Genomic DNA, 19,134 nt, shown 5'->3' on the forward strand with positions numbered 1-19,134 from the left:
GGAGGAAATAAAATGTATGAATGCATGGCCGTTTAGGGCTTCCGTACAAAATTGATAGATAAGAAAATTTTGTTGATATAAGTATTATTTATTTATATTTTGGTCTCTTTTTTAATTATTATTATTATTTTTTTTTATTTAATAGAATGTATAAAGTCCCGATCCACACTCCATACAGGTAGGTGGCGGTAATGCACCAAAAAGTTGTTTGTCAACCGCCATAAAACATCAAGAAGAAGAAGAAGAAGAAGAAGAAGAAGAAGAAGAAGAAGAAGTCAGAGTATCCAATATGGCGAAAGAAAGAAGAGTTGGAAATGAAAGTAAAATTATCAAAAGCAGAGGGAAAAAGTTTAATATGGAAGGAAATAAATAATCAGTGGAATCAACAGTGGAAGAAGGAAGAAAATGGATACATTTATATAAATTACAAAGTGTAGTAGGAGAGGTAGGAGAGGGATGTCATAGAGATAATAGAACAGAACAAGTAATCATGAGCAGAATAAGAATAGGGCACAGTAAATTGAATAACACACTCAATATGATAGGGAAACATGCAACTGGTCAGTGTTACTGTGGGGAGAGGGAGACAGTGGAACATGTAATTGTAGCATGTCCTGGATATGAAAGGGAGAGGGAGATGATGAGAATAGGGTTGCGGAAATCAGGAGTAAGGGAGAATAACTTCAAGAATATAATAGAATGTGGAAAATCTAGGGAAGGGAGAAGAATCATTTGGAGATTTCTTGTCTCAACTAGATCAATTAAAATGATATAACAAAGGAGGAAACGAGAAAGAAGTAAAGTCCAGCAGATGGCGGTATATGCAACATTAAGGATGCCGACTGCCAATAAACCACAAAGAAGAAGAAGAAGAAGATCCAATATGGCGGCGTCCATCTTCGACACTCAGTGACAGGCGGTGTGTTCGGTCAGAGGAAAACGACATGTTCACAGGAATGCCTCATTGGTTAAGAATGGCGGCTCCGTCTTTTTCTCCAACCGTCTTCTTGAAGAATCTGGGACGGATGTCCACACAGGCCCGGAGACACTTCGCTGTCAGCCGATGTCTCACAGCCAAAGCTCCCCCCGCGCGCAGACCCAGGGAGAGAGTGGAGATCCCCGGGTTCGAGATGGTCACGTACGGCGAAAGGATGCACTATGTCCCAGGGCTGGCCAAGCCCGTGTACCCCCAGTGGGAGAGGGACTACAAGGACCCGAGACACTACAAGACCCCCCCGGCCCACCAGATGCCCCTGTACAAAGAGAAGCCGTGCTATGTGTACAACCAGAGGACCAGCGCCCTGGAAGGTAACTGATGGACACTGTAAGGCTCATCACTGTCCACTTCACTGTGTCAACATTAGGGATCGACCAATGTTGATTTTTTTAGGGCCGTAGCCGATACCGTTTTTTTTTTTCATCAGCCTTAGCTGATGACCGATACGGACTGCCGATTTTCTTGCGCTGATACATGTGTGCATCATATGGACGGGTGCATATGGTTAACTGTGCAAGGGTAAAAGGCTATCACATCTACAACACAGACTTGATGATGCAGTGCTTGATGACATATTACAAGACAGATATAATCAGGTCATCACAAAATGTCTTTTGTCAACACATTTAAATAATTTAAGAAAACAATAAATAAATAAGTAGCCATTGAAATAAAGTGCTTGCTTTGTAATTAAAGATTGCCATGGTTTCAATTTTTCTACATAAAATAAAATGAGCATGTCTTAGGCTACTATGCCACCTAATATGCAAAGACAACACACTAGTAGGTCTAAACCAAAATAACGTGATGTCAGATGCGCATTAAGCAACAAACTCTTCAAGTTTCTGTTCTAAATTGCATCAGCGTTAACAGGAATAAATATTCAACCAAGTATAAAATTGTTTCTCAAAGTTTTAAAAGCTCTCCTTCAGTCGGTGCAGCACTCTCATATATCGCTGTGATGCATGTGTGTCCCACTGAGTGAGACGCACACACACACACACACACACACACACACACACACAAACTTCTGTTTTTTGTTTTTTTTAAACATTTGTTTATCAAGAATTTGATCATTTAACATACAAATAATACAAAACAACACAACAAGGCACATAACACAATATAACAGGAGACTTAAAATGAGAAATAATAAGCGTTGAATCTAGTTATGAATGTGAAAGTCCACAGGTTTGTCCTCATTCATAGCATGCACAGAAAATGTTCATGTCACAGTGTATAGTGCGCTACAGTAATAATAATAATAATAATAACTTTTAAAAACAAGGTTTATAAAGTGCTTTGACAAACAAAGCAGAACAAATAAAAGGAACACAGTTGAAATTACAATGAAAAATGTAGAGCAAACGAAGGAATCTTAGACCATTAAGTAAATACATAAATAAATAAATGAGAAATTAAAACTCAAAAATTAAAAACTAAAAAGGAGACAACATCACAAAAAGGCAAGTCTATAAAAATGAGTTTTAAGAAGTGATTTAAAAGAAGTTACTGATTCTGCAAGCCTTATCTCCTCAGGTAGGTCGTTCCAAAGCCGAGGAGCAATGACAGAAAAAGCTCGGTCACCTTTAGATTTAAGCCTTGACTTTGGAACTGCCAGGAGGCCCCCACCTGAGGATCGAAGGCTGCGAACTGGCTCATATGGGGTCAACATTTCTGTTATATCCACCTGTTTCCTCGGGAGCCTATGGGGGCTGCCATGACAGATAACTACTTCCGCCGGCGGTTTTCTGTTTCCTGTTGCCTTGCAACTGCATGATGGCCGCTGCCGCTAAGCTAGCCCTAAACAACTAGCGTTAGGTCATAAGTGCTAAATTGTTTTTAAAATTAGCTCAGGTACAACATGTGCCGTTGTTGGTTGCCACAACAATTCCTGAAATTTTTTTTCAGAAACGTCTCGTGTAGTACATCAACCACTTAGACAAACTTGTCTGTGCCCTGCGCCCTACACGCCATGCTGAGGAAGGAGGAACGGAGACTAGCGCGGCTCGCGGCTTTGACACTAAAATAAATATTTGGGTTTATGAATATCATCCACAGAATAGCTGCTGCATGACTTTCCTAACCCGGCAATGTCCGAGCAGCCGCCTGTCTCCACGACTTCACTTTCCTTCAGCATTAGCCAAGCTGTATGTTTAGCTTGATTGACACTCTGGCTGAGCGCTACTGCTGCCTTCAGAAATAACTCGCTGTGTTTCTTCAACAGTACTTTCCCTATGTTGTTACTGTGCAGGTAGTTGTATGCTTCTGTGCTTTTGTAACTGTGTAATTCTCCGCCGTCAACATCTTCAGAAAATATAAGATAAGCATTAGACCCATTAGCACGGCATTAGCCAGACGTTAGCGATGTAGCTAACGTCGGGCTAATGCTTCATGTCATCTGCCCACTCCGTGAGAACTGTCCTCACGACTTATTAAAACCTCTGTACAGTGTATCCACCTCCGATTTTTATCCATTCTGTCGCTTTCTTTGTGTTAAAAGCCGGTTTTTAGAGCGAGCATGACAGCTATGTTAGCGTAAACACCGAGGTCAGCCAGTTCAACCGGAATAGCATAACCGAATACCGCTATGAACCATGGGTAAACTCACGAAGTCAGGAATAAGGTGGATAGCTTGGAGCCAGGCCAAGACGAGCTTTAAAAGTGATCAGTAAAATCTTAAAATCAATTCTAAAACGAACAGGGAGCCAATGAAGAGACGCTAAAACTGGGGTGATGTGATGTCGTCTGTTAAAACCTGTGAGAAGCCTAGCTGCTGCGTTCTGGACCAGTTGGAGGCGGGAAAGAGACTTTTGATTTATGCCGGAGAGGAGGGAGTTACAGTAGTCTCGTCTGGAGAAAATGAATGCATGAATGTCTTTTTCCAAATCAGAATGAGAAAGTATCGGTTTGATTTTGGAGATGGTTCTGAGTTGGAGGTAGCAGGACTGGACAACTGTTTTAATGTGTTTGTCGAAGGTGAGATCTAAATCGAATATGACTCCCAGGTTTCTAGCAGCAGGTTTAATGTTACTGGAGAGTGGACCAAGGCTATTTGTAATGAGGCTGGTGTCTGTGTTTGGGGGACTGAACAAGATGATTTCTGATTTTGACTTGTTAAGTTGAAGAAAGTTTTGTGCCATCCAACAGTTAATATCATTGAGGCAGTCTAAGACAGCAGCTAGGCTTCTCGAGTCATGCAGTCTCAGCGGAAGGTACAACTTGGCTTATTTCATTGTTTAAGGGAGAAAGCCGAATGAAATTAACCAAGTAATTAATTAATACATTAAAATAAATAATAGTAAATGAAAATCAAATAAGTACATTAATTAAATCAAATTAAAACAAATAAATAAAAAAAAAAGGGGGGGGGGGGGGGGTAACTCAATCCATTTTATCATCCATCCAACCGTCAACATCTACATTCAGGGTTCGTACACATTTTTCAAGGTCAAATTCAAGCACTTTTCAAGCACTTTTAAGGGTCATTTACAAAATTTTCCAGCACCTTATCGCTGGGATAAAATACATATCTACAGGAATATATATACTCATGAATATTTTTTCACTTTTTATCACAATAATGCACATTGTATTATGCTGTAAACATTTAAAATGATGTTTCATGATAGCAAAAACTTCAGAAATTAAAGGAGAACACAAAGTTTTTTATCCAAAAAAAGGGAAGCCACTCGGCGCTCTTCAGGTACACTTGCACCGGGACAAAGAGAGACCTGAGAACTTTTATAAGCTTTTCGCTTATTTATTAAAGTTTATTAATATGAAACGTGTCATCAGTCCAAATTGCATCAAATTCACCTTCTCCTCGGCCACCCTTCTCTATTGCTACCAGGCTGCATGTGTGATGATTCACACACACACACACACACTGATTTTATTTCTCCTTGTATTAAGAAAACTATCCAGTCTGATCCCAATGTTGCCAAGACACAGAGTTATAATGTCAAGCACTTTCAAGCACTTAAGCTAAAATCCAAGCACTTTTCAGACCTTAAAAACACAACATTGAAATTCAAGCACTTTCAAGGAATTCAAGCACCCGTACAAACCCTGTACATTGTTATTCTCAAGGAAGTTATAGAACATGTTCCATATTTTCCAAAACTTGTCAAGCCTGTTCTTTGCTGTGTAGCTTATCCTTTCTAAAGCTAAGTAAAAAGTCATACCCCTCAACCATTGCGATGTGGCTGATCTGATTTCCATGAGCAATCTAAACATCGTTTGGCTTCTAGAAAACAAATATTCAGTAAAGATCTAACTTTTTTAGAGGTAGTGAAGTCCTCTGGATAGAGATTCAGTAGGCACAATTTAGGACTAGGAGGAACTTCCTCACCTGTGATTTGGATAGCAAGGTCTCTACGTGTGTGCAATAGTCACATTACAGAGCCTGCGATGTAGGCCACAAATGAACTCATCTAATTTCAAGGGTACCTGACACACCAATCACATTAGTTCTTAATCGGTGTGCTGAAGCAGACCATGCCCCTGCACATGGAGTAAGTCGCTGGTAACAACATTGAAACACGTGTTCTGTGTCAACAGTGCCTTGCATCTGTTGCCACAACGAGAGGTAACACAACTAATTTCTTTGACCCATTTATGTCGGTACCACACAGCAGAGTCCTGCAAAGGTCTTATTTTGAAAACCCATCCGTACACACCATACTTGAAGCTGCATCTGACCCGTTTTCCTGCAGTAGCACAAATTACATTTCGCACCCGAGCCGACCCGCTATAAATTTAGGGCCCTATGAATTACGCGATCACGGAATCGCGGACAGAATCGCGCAATTGGCCGATTGAAACGGAATCTTCTTTTTAACATGGAATATCGCAGAATTTGACATAATTTCACTGAAATGCTGTTTTCGTTTGGAGGAGGAACGTATGTCTGGGGAAAACTGCACGGAGGGAAGCAGATCTGGGTGGCACAACAAGTCGCCGCCGCCCCCCTCCCCACAGACTGAGCCCCCCGTCAATACATTGTAAGCATGGCGAAGCGGCTGCCCACGGCTCCGTCTTTATCAGCGAAAAACTGAGAAACTCGTCATTTACCCCTCAGTACAGAGCCGAGCAGTACGACTTGTGTGTGTCAGGTGAACTGTTGCTTTGCAAAGAAGCAGACCTGAGAAATCATAATTAAAGGTGTAATGCGTGAGCGTTAGCCACCTGTCCGATTCATATTATTGGCATATCACCAGAGTGACCGCTAACTGCTGCTAACAGTAGCTGCTGTTAGCTAGCTAACCCCGTTAGCCACAGCCCTCTTAGCTGACTCTGCCTGGGCTGGGTGCTCAGAGGACAGGGGGAGGGTTGGTGTTTTCACTGCTAGCTGGTTAGTATGTTATTGACATGGAAGTATAATTTCTCATTTTGTTGGTCATCTTTGCTAATTTTTTTTTATTTTTACATCTTAAATTTTCAGAACAATTTTGGTATGCAAACATTTTCTGGATCTTCCTGAGACCTGACCATGTTATTAACCAATGAAACCCATAAAAACACAACATATACTACTGTATGAATAGATGATGAAGTCAGAATGTTTTTGATGCACTTTACTGTACTGTACGGTACAGTATTGAGGAAATATGTTTGTCACCTCAATTATAATTATTATTATATTATAATTATTAAGGTAATTTCGATTTAACTTGTGTCATTTACATTAAAAACACACTGTTTTTGGTAGTATAATAAGAGTAAAAGGTAAAAAAATCAGGATTCCCAAAAATTAAAACGGAAAAACGGAACTCCCAAAAATTAAACCAGAAAAAACAGAATTTGGGAAAAAATAAAACGGAATTTTGGAAAAAATAAAACGGATTTTATAGGGCCCTATAAATTATTACCGACGCCCGACCCGCACCCGAAGGAAAATTAGACGGACGTAATTTTTATAAATGAAAGTAAGCCAGCATGAGAAATGGAAGTTGTGGGAGGGCACAAGCACGCATGAATGAGCTCAAATGAAATATAAATGCTTATCATTATCTATATATTATCAATATATATCGCAGGGTAAAAAAAAAACAGTTTTTTCCAATATTGTGCAGCCCTAATTGAGTCTGAGCAAGAGAACATGCTTTGGATCCTCCTCTGTTTAATTCCCCTGCAGGTCTATTCTCCAAGTTGAAAGTAAGCGGTGTGATGACTCTTTAGACTTGCTTACAAAAAGCTTATATAGTAATGAATGGGACTGGGTATTGTTAAGAACCTCACGATTTGACAAGACGCTTCCAGCTGCTGGAGGCGGGGACCGAGAGGTCCGGCGAGGGACAGCAGGTGGTCACTTGCCTGAATCGATTGAGAGGATTTTATGAATCAGTATTGAATTGGGGAAAAAATATATTGCAATGCATTGATGAATCGATATTTTTACCCACCCCTAATAATGAAACCTGCCCCCTAGAATGTAAAAACTTCAAAGTGTAGTCCTCTAGTTTGGATAGGGGAGGAAGATTCAAATTATTATTCTGCTTAGAAAGGATGAAGCTTCTAAGTTGTAGAAATTTAAAAAAAAAATTGCGGTAATCTCATATTTTGATTTGAGCTCTTGAAATGACATGAGAACCAGGTTTTCATTGTAAAGGTCAGCTATCTTGGCTATACCTTGGGATGCCCAGATCTGAAACCCCAGATCTGTCATTACCATAAATTGGAGAAAACTGAGATAGTTTAGTTATCTCTCCCAGATATGCAAGAGCATTGTGCCTCATTACTGTGTTTTTGAGAAAAGGATTTTTTGTATGTTTGAGTAGTTTCTGTTCGTTGGCAGAGTATTTAAAGGAATATAAATTAAATGTGCCTATATTGAAACCCAGGCTTGAGGGTGGTTTCTCTCAAATAAAACATTCCTGCTCTGATTTGAGCTGCCAAGTAATACCACTCAAGATTTGGTAGTTGTAAGCCACCTCTCTCATATGGTAGATACAGTAGCGAGAGCTTGAGCCTAGGGCGCTTGTTTTTCCATATAAAGTTACAAAAAAGCTTTCAAAGTGTCTTAAAGAGTGAGGGTGGTGGAGCAAGTGGGATCGATTGCAACAGATACATACATTTAGGTAAAATTGACATTTTTACCACATTTAATCGCCCGATCATAGAAATGGAAGAATTATTCCATCTATTTATAAGTTGGGTGACTTTATCTGTTAAAGTATTGTAGTCATTAGCAATAACTTTGTCGGTGGTGGGGGCAATATTAACACCCAGGTACGTGAAGCCATTGTGTGAAGCCATAAAAGGAGTATTAAGTGGAGGGTTTAGTCGATCCTTTTCATCCATGAATAATATTACAGATTTGGAGTAATTTATTTTGTATCCTGCAAAGCTGCCAAAATGACTAGTTGGGTCCAGTAAAGCTGGTAGACTCTGTTTCAAATTAGAGCAAAACAAAATTACATCATCAGCATACAGGGCTATACGATGTTCCAGATCTGATATAATTATGCCACTTAAATTAGTATGATTACGAATTGCCATGGCAAGTGGCTCAATTTCCAAGGTAGATAACAGTGGAGACAGGGGGCAGCCCTGTCTTGTGCCTCTGTGCAATTTAAAGGGTGCTGAAGACAGTCCATTTGTTAAAACTACAGCTTGGGGGTCATAGAGTAGTCTAATCCAGCTGAGAAATTCCTTCTTTATGCCAAATCTTTGAAGTACCTCAAACAGGAAGTGCCACTCCACCTTGTCAAAGGCCTTCTCTGCGTCCAATGACAAAATAGCAGTGTCCATACAGCCTGATTTTTCAAACACAATATTAAAGCTAGGGTCTGTAATGTTGTTCAGAAACACATTTTGTTATACTGGGTGAAATGGTCCTTCTATCCCGAGAGTAGTCAATACATTATGTATTCATTAAAGGGAACGAAAATAAATATACAGATTGGTCAGATGCACGGATTGGTCAGATGCCTTCATGTCTCGTTCTGTCCCTCCCTCCTCCGCGCGCGCACACGTTATGTTTCACTGATGCCGGAAATATTCAGCACACTCCTCTGCAGAAATGAGTTGCAGGAGAAGATGTTCATTTGGTTACAATGGCAGAGAAAATGCAGCCAGTGTTACTTGTAACAGCTCACCCCGCTAAAAAGGCAAAGAAAAGAAAGCCTGAGGCAGGAAAGGCTGTGACGAAAAAGGCTCTGGATAAAGAAAGAGTCAACATAGGTGTGGCGTTTGAGCGGTGGAGACAACTGGGGCATGTGAATGCAGAGGTTGCTCTCTTTCTGTTGGACAGGTAATTATTTGTTTTATTTCAGGGGGATTTGTTATTTTCATGAAATATGTGAGGTTTGCCAACTTGGCTACGTTTGTAGATCGTATTAGCCCAATGCTAACGTTAGCTTCTTTGTGTGTTGTTTTCAGCCATGAGAATGGCTAATGAGTCGGCCCAATTTCCACTGGATAGGGGTCCGCTGCGTTGCGGCTCCGCCATCCGGCAATCCCCACCGGTTGCGGTTTGAGTCCGCAACGGCGCAGTACGGTAGACAGCTGGCCTCACAATGTGTGCTAATGTCAACACAGAGTTTTTTATTTTCAAAAGCAACCGGATGTAGTTCGTTATTTTGGCGCTTGACTTCCTGTCTGCTCCGTGCTAAATTCAGCTGAATTGCTGCGTCTTGCTCCGGCATCTCATTCTCCCTGCTGAGTCCCACTAACAGATGCGCGTTCAAGTTTGTGGGGGAGTGGCTTTGGATGGAGCACTGACGGGATGGGCGGGGGGGTGGAACTTAGAGGAGGTGCCACTTTCAAATCTTGCTAGCTCTCTTGCTAGCTCTCCAGGATTGTAGACCCTAGCTTTAAGCACTCGTCATATATTATGGAAACCTTGCCGTCTAGCTAATGTTTTGCAAAGAATTTTAAGGTCATTATTGAGAAGGGATATTGGTCTATATGACACACAAAGGGTAGACATTTTACCTGGTTTTAACAAAAGTGTAATCACTACCATATTTAGAGATGGGGGGAGAGCCCCACTGCCCAAGGACTCGTTATACATTTAAAGGAAAGGCAGTAGTAAAGCATCTTTAAATATATTATATATTTCAATGGGGATCCCATCGGGCTCTGGAGTCTTTCCCCCCTTCATACTCCTAGTGGCCACAGACAGTTCCTCAATGGTAATGTCAAGGTTTAGATCAGCCAAGAAGTTTTCTTCAAGAGGTTTGATGTTCAATGAATCTAAATATTATTTTTGTTTTTGTAAACAAAAGGGTGAAAGATCTGTGCTGTATAAGTTCTTATAGAAATCTTTAAAAGTTTTGTTGATTTCTTTGAGGTCACTAGTCTCCGAACCATCATCTCGCTGAATTGTATTTATGTTCTTTCAGATTCAGATTGTTTAACACGCCAAGCTAAGAGTTTACTGGCCTTTTCTCCCTGCTCATAATAGGACTGTTTCAATTTCAGCAGGCTTTTAGTTGCTTTATTGACAGATAACACTGTATTTAGCTCTGAATTCATTAAGATCTTTAAATTACTTTTGGGAAGGATTTGCGAAATGTTTTGATTCGGTTTCTTTAATCTTTTCTTCTAACTGCTCCATCTCCAACCTCCAAGATTTATGTTTAAAGCTTGTGAAACTTATCATCTGTCCTCTCAGGAAGGCTTTAAAAGCTTCCCACCGTATAGTAGCCGAAGTTTGAGTTGTATTATTTAAGTATTGATGAAGTAATCATCAATTTGTGCCCTAATAAACTCCACAAATTCTGGATCCCTCAGCCAAAATGACTGAAGGCGCCACCCTGTGGGGAAATTCAGCGATTGTGGCATGTTTAGACTAAGTAAATTATAATTCTATCATACCAGCTCCTTGAAATTGTAGACACCAAAGAGGCTGAGACCAAAAAGTAGTCAATTCTAGAGAATGTTTGGCAGGTGACAGAATAACATGAGAAGGTCGACTGACCAGGGTCGTTTTTTCTCCATACGTCTGATAGATTTAATTCTTTTATACTAGTGCAGTGCCCGAAGGAAATATGTGTTCCTATAGAAAAGTTGGAGGTTAAGGAGCTTTTTCATTGATGGCCAAATGAGGCTGTGTTTGAAGGTGGGACGTCGGGGATATTTAGGTTTGTTGTGAAATCCAATATTCCAGGGTATAATTGGCTGTTTTTGACTATTTTTGATTTTGCCATTATATTTCACCTTAAAAACTATTTACTTGGTGTCATTATTTTCAGCACAACCTCACATGTGTGACTGTACAGTTATTTTTTTATTTTGACATACTGTATTAACACAATGGACCGAGTAGAAAAAGTTAATTTTTTTACTGTGAAAACCACATATGTTTAACAAAGCATTTTTTATTACTTAAATTTAGCAAACAACAATTTATATTTGCATTATGTGCATACATTTGAAAAATTTACAAAGTTATATGTAACTATTTACATTTAAATGCAGGCAATGCTCAGGTCTGCCTGAGCTCCTTCCAGCTGAATGAAGAGCTGCACTGCCTGCTCCACATTCAGCTTCTCCTCATTGTTCTGACTCATTAAACAAAAAACCGACTCCACTACACACTAAACACACTACACCAAACACTACATAACACACTAACTACACACTCCAAACACGCTAAATGTCACAAATCTCTCAACTCTCAATATCGCTGTCTGTACACCGACCGTCGTTGCCTGTCATTCATCCGCCTCCGTCCCTCCCACAGCTTCCTGTTCCTCAACAACCAAACTTGCTGCTTTTATTTATTTATATATAATATATATATATATACACACACATACACATACACATACACAAGATATATATATATATATATATATATATATATATATATATATATATATATATATATATATATATATATATATATATATATATATATATATATATATATATATATTCTTCCAAACTCTTAGTCCGTTTTTCCATCTCGGCTTCGTCTCTTTTCGTCTTTGTCTCCTTTCTGATCTCTTATCATATCCTTAGCCCCGTTAGGCTTGTTGTCGGCTTTTGTTAGGCTAACATCGCCCTTGTTAGCTGAGGAGGCTAGGTTGCTAACCACCTGCGGTTTCTCTCCACCCGTCCGAGTTGATCAAGAAGTCATTTTCAGTCTTGAACTGCACCGAAAGCGCACTCATTCGCTCCCAAAACAGAACCTTATTTGTCCAGCCTCCCAAAATGATAGAAATATGGCGATTATAATAATTTTTGACTACTTTTACACGGAGTCTCCGCACGCTTGTCCCCACACGGCAAATCACATCCGGAAGATCCCTCGAATTAGTATATATTAATTGATTAAATGAAATGAATTCGGCTGAAGTCCGTGACAGGGCACATGAACTTAATGTTAAACAGGTAGACTGTCAGACTTGACCATTTTCAAATGGTATAGAATTAGCTTACATGCTAATTTTGCACTAACAGATGGGCCTTGATGTGATGATGAAAGTTCAGTGATAGGAAACGTTTTGTTAATGTCCATTTTTGTTAATATTAGACATGTACATATTGGTGTTACCTCTCTCCTCCGATTGTCTCAAGACGTGGTTCACCATTTCAGATATGATTCAAAAACGTATGTCGCCTCAGATCTTTGCACTGTTCTCTCTCTTTCTCTCTCAGGTGTGCGTCAGGCTCTGTGGTTGACTAAAGCCAAGCTAATCTCTGGTCTGCCGCCTCGTCTGCTCTCATTGGCTGAGAGTCCTGCCAATCAGATACCAGATCAGGATGAACGGGTGCAGAATGCCATCAAACATGCGCGCTTCTGGGACACAACAGAGGACCGACCGTGCAAAGAGAAATACAGGTAGTGTACATTTATCCAGTATGGTCTGTAAGGCACTGCTGCGCCACTTTCTGACTCCAAGTGAGGAAATTAAATGTTCACAGTTTCCTTAATCCAGTTCAATGTTAAAAAGTTAAAGTGAAGAATTTTTGCTACTTAGACAGACACCTGCTGCAGCATTACTGTTGTTTGGTCCTGTAACGTTGCTTTCTGGGTTGAAGTGTGGGACCTGTGAAGGATCTGTTTAGTTGCCAGAATGAACACCAGACTGTCACACTCCTGTCACTTGCTGCCGGCTTTTCTGTTCACACAGACGTAGTCTGGCCTCTGTTGTGTCTATGCTACTACCTCCGGTGCTGGATCAGAGACAGAAAAAAACCTCCACTCCCTTCTCTCCCACCGTTTGTTTTCCTTCCCCAGCAACACTTTGCTGTCCAACCTGCTCCACCTGTGTGCCACTCTACAGTCCAGACACCCTGCAATTGGAAGGAGGATCCTTGCTGAAAAGTACTCATTGGCCACTACATGGAAGAGAGGTAATCAATACATCCTGTTGCATCACCTGGTGCTTCAGGGTTCCCTGTGGACCTTCTTACAATTGTTAGTCAGTGTTAGCATGGGTGCTGGCAATCCTTAAAAACGCATGTCTTCAAGGTCTCAGATACATATAATTGATGAAGCAGTTGAAAATGCTTAAAAGATAGATAAAGAAATAAAAACACAAACCTACAGACAGCCCAACCTCATGCTGCCCTCACACTGCCCTCCACTTCTGTAACAGCTAGTAAATGTTTCAGGGTGTTGCCCAGATATGTGTTTATGACACAGAATACTTTATTTTATAGTCTAAATAAGTATAAATGAAGGTTGACATTGCAATATGCCTTGTATTACGTCATAAGGTGCTGGACAAGCTTGAAAGTGTGTTAAAGATGCTTAGATTTCACTATATAAAGGTTGCAGGAAGTCTGCTAGTGCAGCTAGCTGTGTTCTTCCCCCGTTCTCTTTGTAACATGTGGCTGGTACAATACACATCCCTGCAGATGGTTTGAAGCAATCGTTGGCAGCAGTGTGCAGCAATGTGCGAACAAAGACAAAATAGACTGCTTAAATTTCAGAAGAGAGAGTTTTTTTAGAGGACAAATCAAAAGAGGAAGTCCGAGGATCGCCGCAGTCAGTTGGATTCACTCTCTGGCCTGAATGAGTACTGAAATGGCTTAAACAAGTATTGAATGCATTCTAATGTCCTTCCATTTACATTCCATGTTTGTATATAAGGTGAGGACCTGTTCCAGGTTAGGGGTCAGAATGGTTTGCTGTATAACTGCATGGACCCTTTGCCAGAGGTTTCTGGGAAACAGGAAGTGGGCGACACGGCAGATCACGTCCTCAAATCCTTCTATCCTGTCTCCCCGTCCATCGACCTGCAGAAGGTACACGTGTACAAGGAGGAGGTGAACTGCTCAGGTGAGTCTTCTTCATGCGTCAGTGTGCTGTGTCTTGTGTGTCCCTGAGGCTGACAGGAGTGTGTCGCTGTTCTCTTCTCAGGTTTCAGGGAGGGCTACCCTTACCCTCATGCCCACACACTTTATTTCCAGGAGGAAGGAGACATTAACTGTAAGCTCCGCCCAAAACAATTCAGAGCCAAGATGGTGATGTTTGCCTTCGGAAACGCTCTGGCCCGTGCACACAGTCTGTATGGGGTGAGGAATCACTCATCACATTTAACAGCAGATCTTTGATAACGCTCTGTGAACACTCTGTACACTCTGCTGAGCCACCACCTGAATACATAATTATCTGTGTGTGTGTGTGTGTGTGTGTGTGTGTGTGTGTGTCAGACCCAGCCACAGTCTGTATTGGGCCGTCCTATTACAGTACAGGCAGTGGGGACCAACGGGAGACTTTTCCAGTTCCTGGTCTTCCAGCTCAACACCACAGATCTTTCAGGAGACAATGGCATCAAGAACCAGGTGCTTTACTTGTATTATGAGCTGTGTGCTGCTCTGTGACAAAGTCCAAGTCGACATCTTAGTGGCTGCAACTAATATTCATTGTTGATGAATCAGTTAGTTATTTTCTCAATTCATTTCTGTTTTGTTGGTGAAAAATGTCGATCAGTGTTTCAGAAATCTAAAGATGACATCCTTAAATGTCTTGTTTTGTCCACGACCAAAGATATTCAGTTAAGTGTCACACAGAAGAAAAGAAAGTAGAATATATTAACTTTTAACAAGCCGACATCACATTTAATTCTTAAAAAATGGCCCAAACAGATTAATTAATAACTCACTTAACAAAATAACTAAAAACTAATTGATTAATCGTTGCAGCACTAATTTGTTCCACTATGACAGAATATGCATCTATGCCAAAATGGTCTGGTCATGAGACGAACAACAGAGAGCAGTGCACAAGAGCTGCAGTGGGACAGATTAAAGCTAGGGTCTACAATCCTGGAGAGCTAGCAAGAGAGCTAGCAAGATTTGAAAGTGGCACCTCCTCTAAGTTCCCCCCCCCCCCCCCATCCCGTCAGTGCTCCATCCAAAGCCACTCCCCCACAAACTTGAACGCGCATCTGTTACTGTGACTCAGCAGGGAGAAGGAGATGCCGGAGCAAGACGCAGCAATTCAGCTGAATTTAGCACGGAGCAGACAGGAAGTCAAGCGCCAAAATAACAAATTACACGTGTTACTTTTCAAAATAAAACACTTGTGTTGACACCAGCACACAAATCTCAAAAAAAAGACAAACACAAGCTCTTCTGCTAATCCTTCGGTCGGGAACACTTTGTGTTGTTGTTTTTAATAACACAGACGACCTATAACTGTGGCTGCGAGTGATTATGTGATTATCTTGGGAACTCCTCGGCCTCCTGACGTCAGCTGTCTACCTTACTGCGCCGTGGCGGACTCAAACCGCAACCGCAAATGACGGCGGAGCAAAACCGGATCAGAGCCGCAACGTAGCGGACCCCTATCCAGTGGAAATTGGGCCGACTCATTAGCCATTCTCATGGCTAAAAACAACACACAAAGAAGCTAATGTTAGCATTGGGCTAATACGAGCTACAAATGTAGCCAAGTTGGCAAACCTCACATATTTCATGAAAATAACAAATCCCCCTGAAACAAAACGCATAATTACCTGTCCAACAGAAAGAGAGCAACCTCTGCATCACTTTTCAAGCCCTTCACATGCCCCAGTTGTCTCCACCGCTCAAACGCAGCACCGATGTTGACTCAGTCCGACTTCTTTCTTTATCCAGAGCCTTTTTCATTGCAGCAATTTCTGCCTCAGGCTTTCTTTTCTTTGCCTTTTTAGCGGAGCGTGAGCTGTTACGAGTAACGCTGGCTGCATTTTCTCTGCCATTGTAACCAAATGAACGTATTCACCTGCAACTCCGTATTTCTACAGAGGAGTGTGCTGAATATTTCCGGCAACAGTGAAACGTGACGCGTGCACGCGCGGAGGAGGGAGGGACAGAACGAGACATGAAGGCATCTGACCAATCTGTGCATCTGACCAATCTGTATATTTATTTTCGTTCCTTTTTCTGAATACATAATGTATTGACTACTCTCGGGATGGAAGGACCATTTCACCCAGTATAACAAAATGTGTTTCTGAATAAGACAGACCCTAGTTTTAAATTAAAATTAAAATTTTAATTGATTTTTCTCCAATGCATATGAGACACTTTATGGAGAAAATAATAGTCCCAGGGAGTTCTTCCCAAAACACTAATAATGAATATGTGACTGTCATATGTTGATGTGTAACTTTTAAAGGAAGATTTCAACATTTTGGGAAATATACTTAATCACTTTTGTCACATCTGTCTGATAAGTATAAAGCTACGTCCAGCAGCTGCATCACTTACCTTAGCATAAAGACGTGAAACAGAGTAAACGTTGTGTTGTGATTACGCTTTGTGGCATGTTGACGCACATCTTATTTACAACCGCATGACCTTATGTAGCGTCCATGTAAACAGGTTAGTCTCTAATCAGCGTGATTTCAATTGGACTGAAGACATATTGTCCCTGTAACCAGAGCTACAGATGGCAGGACTCTGGAAAGTTGCTGCTTTCCAACCAAGAAACAGCCTGGCACTTGACCCCTATGAAAGCATTGCTTGTCATCTTTACATTTATGTTTCTGTGCAGGTTTAACAAAGAAATGGGATGGAACAGATTAATTAGTGAGTGCAGGCAGATCTTTTATATTTTGGAAAGAGCCCATGTTTACAGTCTCAGTATGTTAACACCTGGATTGAGGCAAACAACTTCCTGCAGGGAGGAAACACAGGATAGCAGAGCAGGAAATAGACAGTCACTAAAACATCTGGTTACCAACAAGTGTTGATGTGCATTGTGGAGGAACCATCAGTCCTCTTCTTCAGTCTGTGCCCCAACGGGTTAATAATGTCTCCTTACTATCATTAGTCATGTTATTGTTGTTATTAATGAGATATGAAAGCGTCAAACATGCATTTATGATGAACGAGATGTTCATACTTTAAAATGAGATCATGACAAAAGGAAGTGAACTTGTATGTAAGCTAGTGATGCAGCGATTCTCCATTCAGAGGTTGTTGTACAAACTTTATGATTGGTTGTATTGTTCCACACATGTGAAGGTAGTTGGAACCACTAACTCTGTGGTTAGCATACAGATATGAAGAGTCATATCAATCTTCTCATCTAATTGTCAACAAGAACGTTACAACCAGATCCAGATTCAGGAGCTTGTCAGTGAAGTGAACCTGTAAGATCAGAGTATGGTTACACTGGCATCAGGACTTTATGAGGCACTGTGGCTGATTCTTTGACTCAAGATTGAAGAGTATGCCTAAATACATACCCAAAGAAACTTCTCAGGACTACTTGTCATCATTACTTTTGATCAAGTAATGAAACTAAAATCCATGCTGTCACAAAAGAATGAGTTTTCATGACTCAATCAGAGTTGATGTATAGATGAGTGCGTTTCTCTTCTGCTGTCGGCTGGCCTTTTGAATGCTGTTTGCTGTTTGAAGGTGTGGCTGGATGAAGATGTCGAACTCTATGATTATGCAAAACTCCGACCTCTCATCAAGAAGAAGCAAGTGAAGGTACAGTGATCATTTTCTGTCTATTGGTAAGTAACTCACTGCCAAGTTTGAATATGCATTTACCCGAAACATAAAGATCTGGTTATCATCTCCTCCTCCATGCTGATGGAAAGTAAGGTGAAGTTTAGTAGTCACAAAACATTTCTCCAATCTGATACTACTGGTGGTTAAGTGTGTGATGTGGGGAGCTTTGCAGGAGGAACCCTCTTCTCACAGTAAATGTGTATTTACTGACAACTTTAATAAACAAACTCCTCTTATCATTTCTAACTTCTACATCCTCGGTTTCTTTCCCCACCTCCTCTCCTCAAGCCTTAGTCCTTAGTGAAAGCAGAGAAGGCAAGGAAAGACAGAGGAGGCGAGGCAACAGGCATTTAACAAAATGAGACGTCTGTGCTTCTGAGGCATCAAGTTGAAACTTCACTAGTTTTACACATCAAGCTGTATTTATAGGTCTTGGGGAGAGCTACTGCACTCTTTTAATATATGCGCTGAGATGAGTAGAGCAGGAGGAGACAAGGAGGTGCACAATGGAGATATGGAAAGAGCAGAGAGCAGCAGTGAAACGTGAAATGATTCTAATTGGTTGCTGTGTCCCCCCGTAGGTACCAGCTGGTCTTGCAGGTTACAAGCCTGAAACATTCAGGAAGTTCCTGGCCCTGTACCTGCACGGAGCTGTGTAGGACTACACTTAGTAGTGTGTGTGTGTGTGTGTGTGTGTGTGTGTGTGTGTGTGTGTGTGTGAGTTTGAGAGAGAGATCTGAACCTTCAAGAAAAGTCCTCCTTCACTGATGTGGTTCACAACAGAATGAATTACAACACTCATTGCCACCCTGACACCCCCCCCCCCCCTTTGCTCCTGCTTCTGTAGAGCTCACTCAATAAAATGTTCTGAATATGTACTGTGTATGTTAAGTTTTTGTGATTTAGCAAATTAAAACCAAAAAAGGGGTCATATCCTTCCTCCTTGCACAAATGTTCATTTTCAAATCTGAGGCTGTTATGACAGACTAGTACTCCGTTCTGTGAAGAGACCCCAGTGAGATGCTCCATTTAAGCTTTTGAGATGCATACATGAGGATAATCTGGGAAAAATGCCTAGAAGTGATGGGAATGTTAGCATGTCTGCACAACAGTGCAAATGAAGCGATGACAGTTCACTGGGAGATCAGCGTGGTGTGTGGGAGGGGCGGAATACTGTGGTTGCGTCCGAAATTCCATACTATACACTACAAACTATGGAA

At 41.0% G+C, this 19,134-nt stretch overlaps 1 protein-coding gene across 1 annotated transcript; it reads left to right on the forward strand.

The window, feature by feature from the left end:
• Positions 1 to 854: 854 nt before the first annotated feature.
• On the forward strand, positions 855 to 18,792 carry mrpl37 (mitochondrial ribosomal protein L37). Its single transcript, XM_030403557.1, has 8 exons — positions 855 to 1,308; positions 12,611 to 12,794; positions 13,194 to 13,309; positions 14,052 to 14,240; positions 14,322 to 14,476; positions 14,615 to 14,746; positions 17,816 to 17,890; positions 18,496 to 18,792. Exons 1-8 carry the CDS (start codon positions 945 to 947, stop codon positions 18,571 to 18,573), a joined length of 1,293 nt encoding a protein of 430 aa, XP_030259417.1. The 5' UTR covers positions 855 to 944; the 3' UTR covers positions 18,574 to 18,792.
• Positions 18,793 to 19,134: the final 342 nt, after the last annotated feature.

The sequence above is a fragment of the Sparus aurata genome, chromosome 21, assembly GCF_900880675.1.
Source record: "Sparus aurata chromosome 21, fSpaAur1.1, whole genome shotgun sequence".
NCBI classification, from domain to species: domain Eukaryota; kingdom Metazoa; phylum Chordata; class Actinopteri; order Spariformes; family Sparidae; genus Sparus; species Sparus aurata.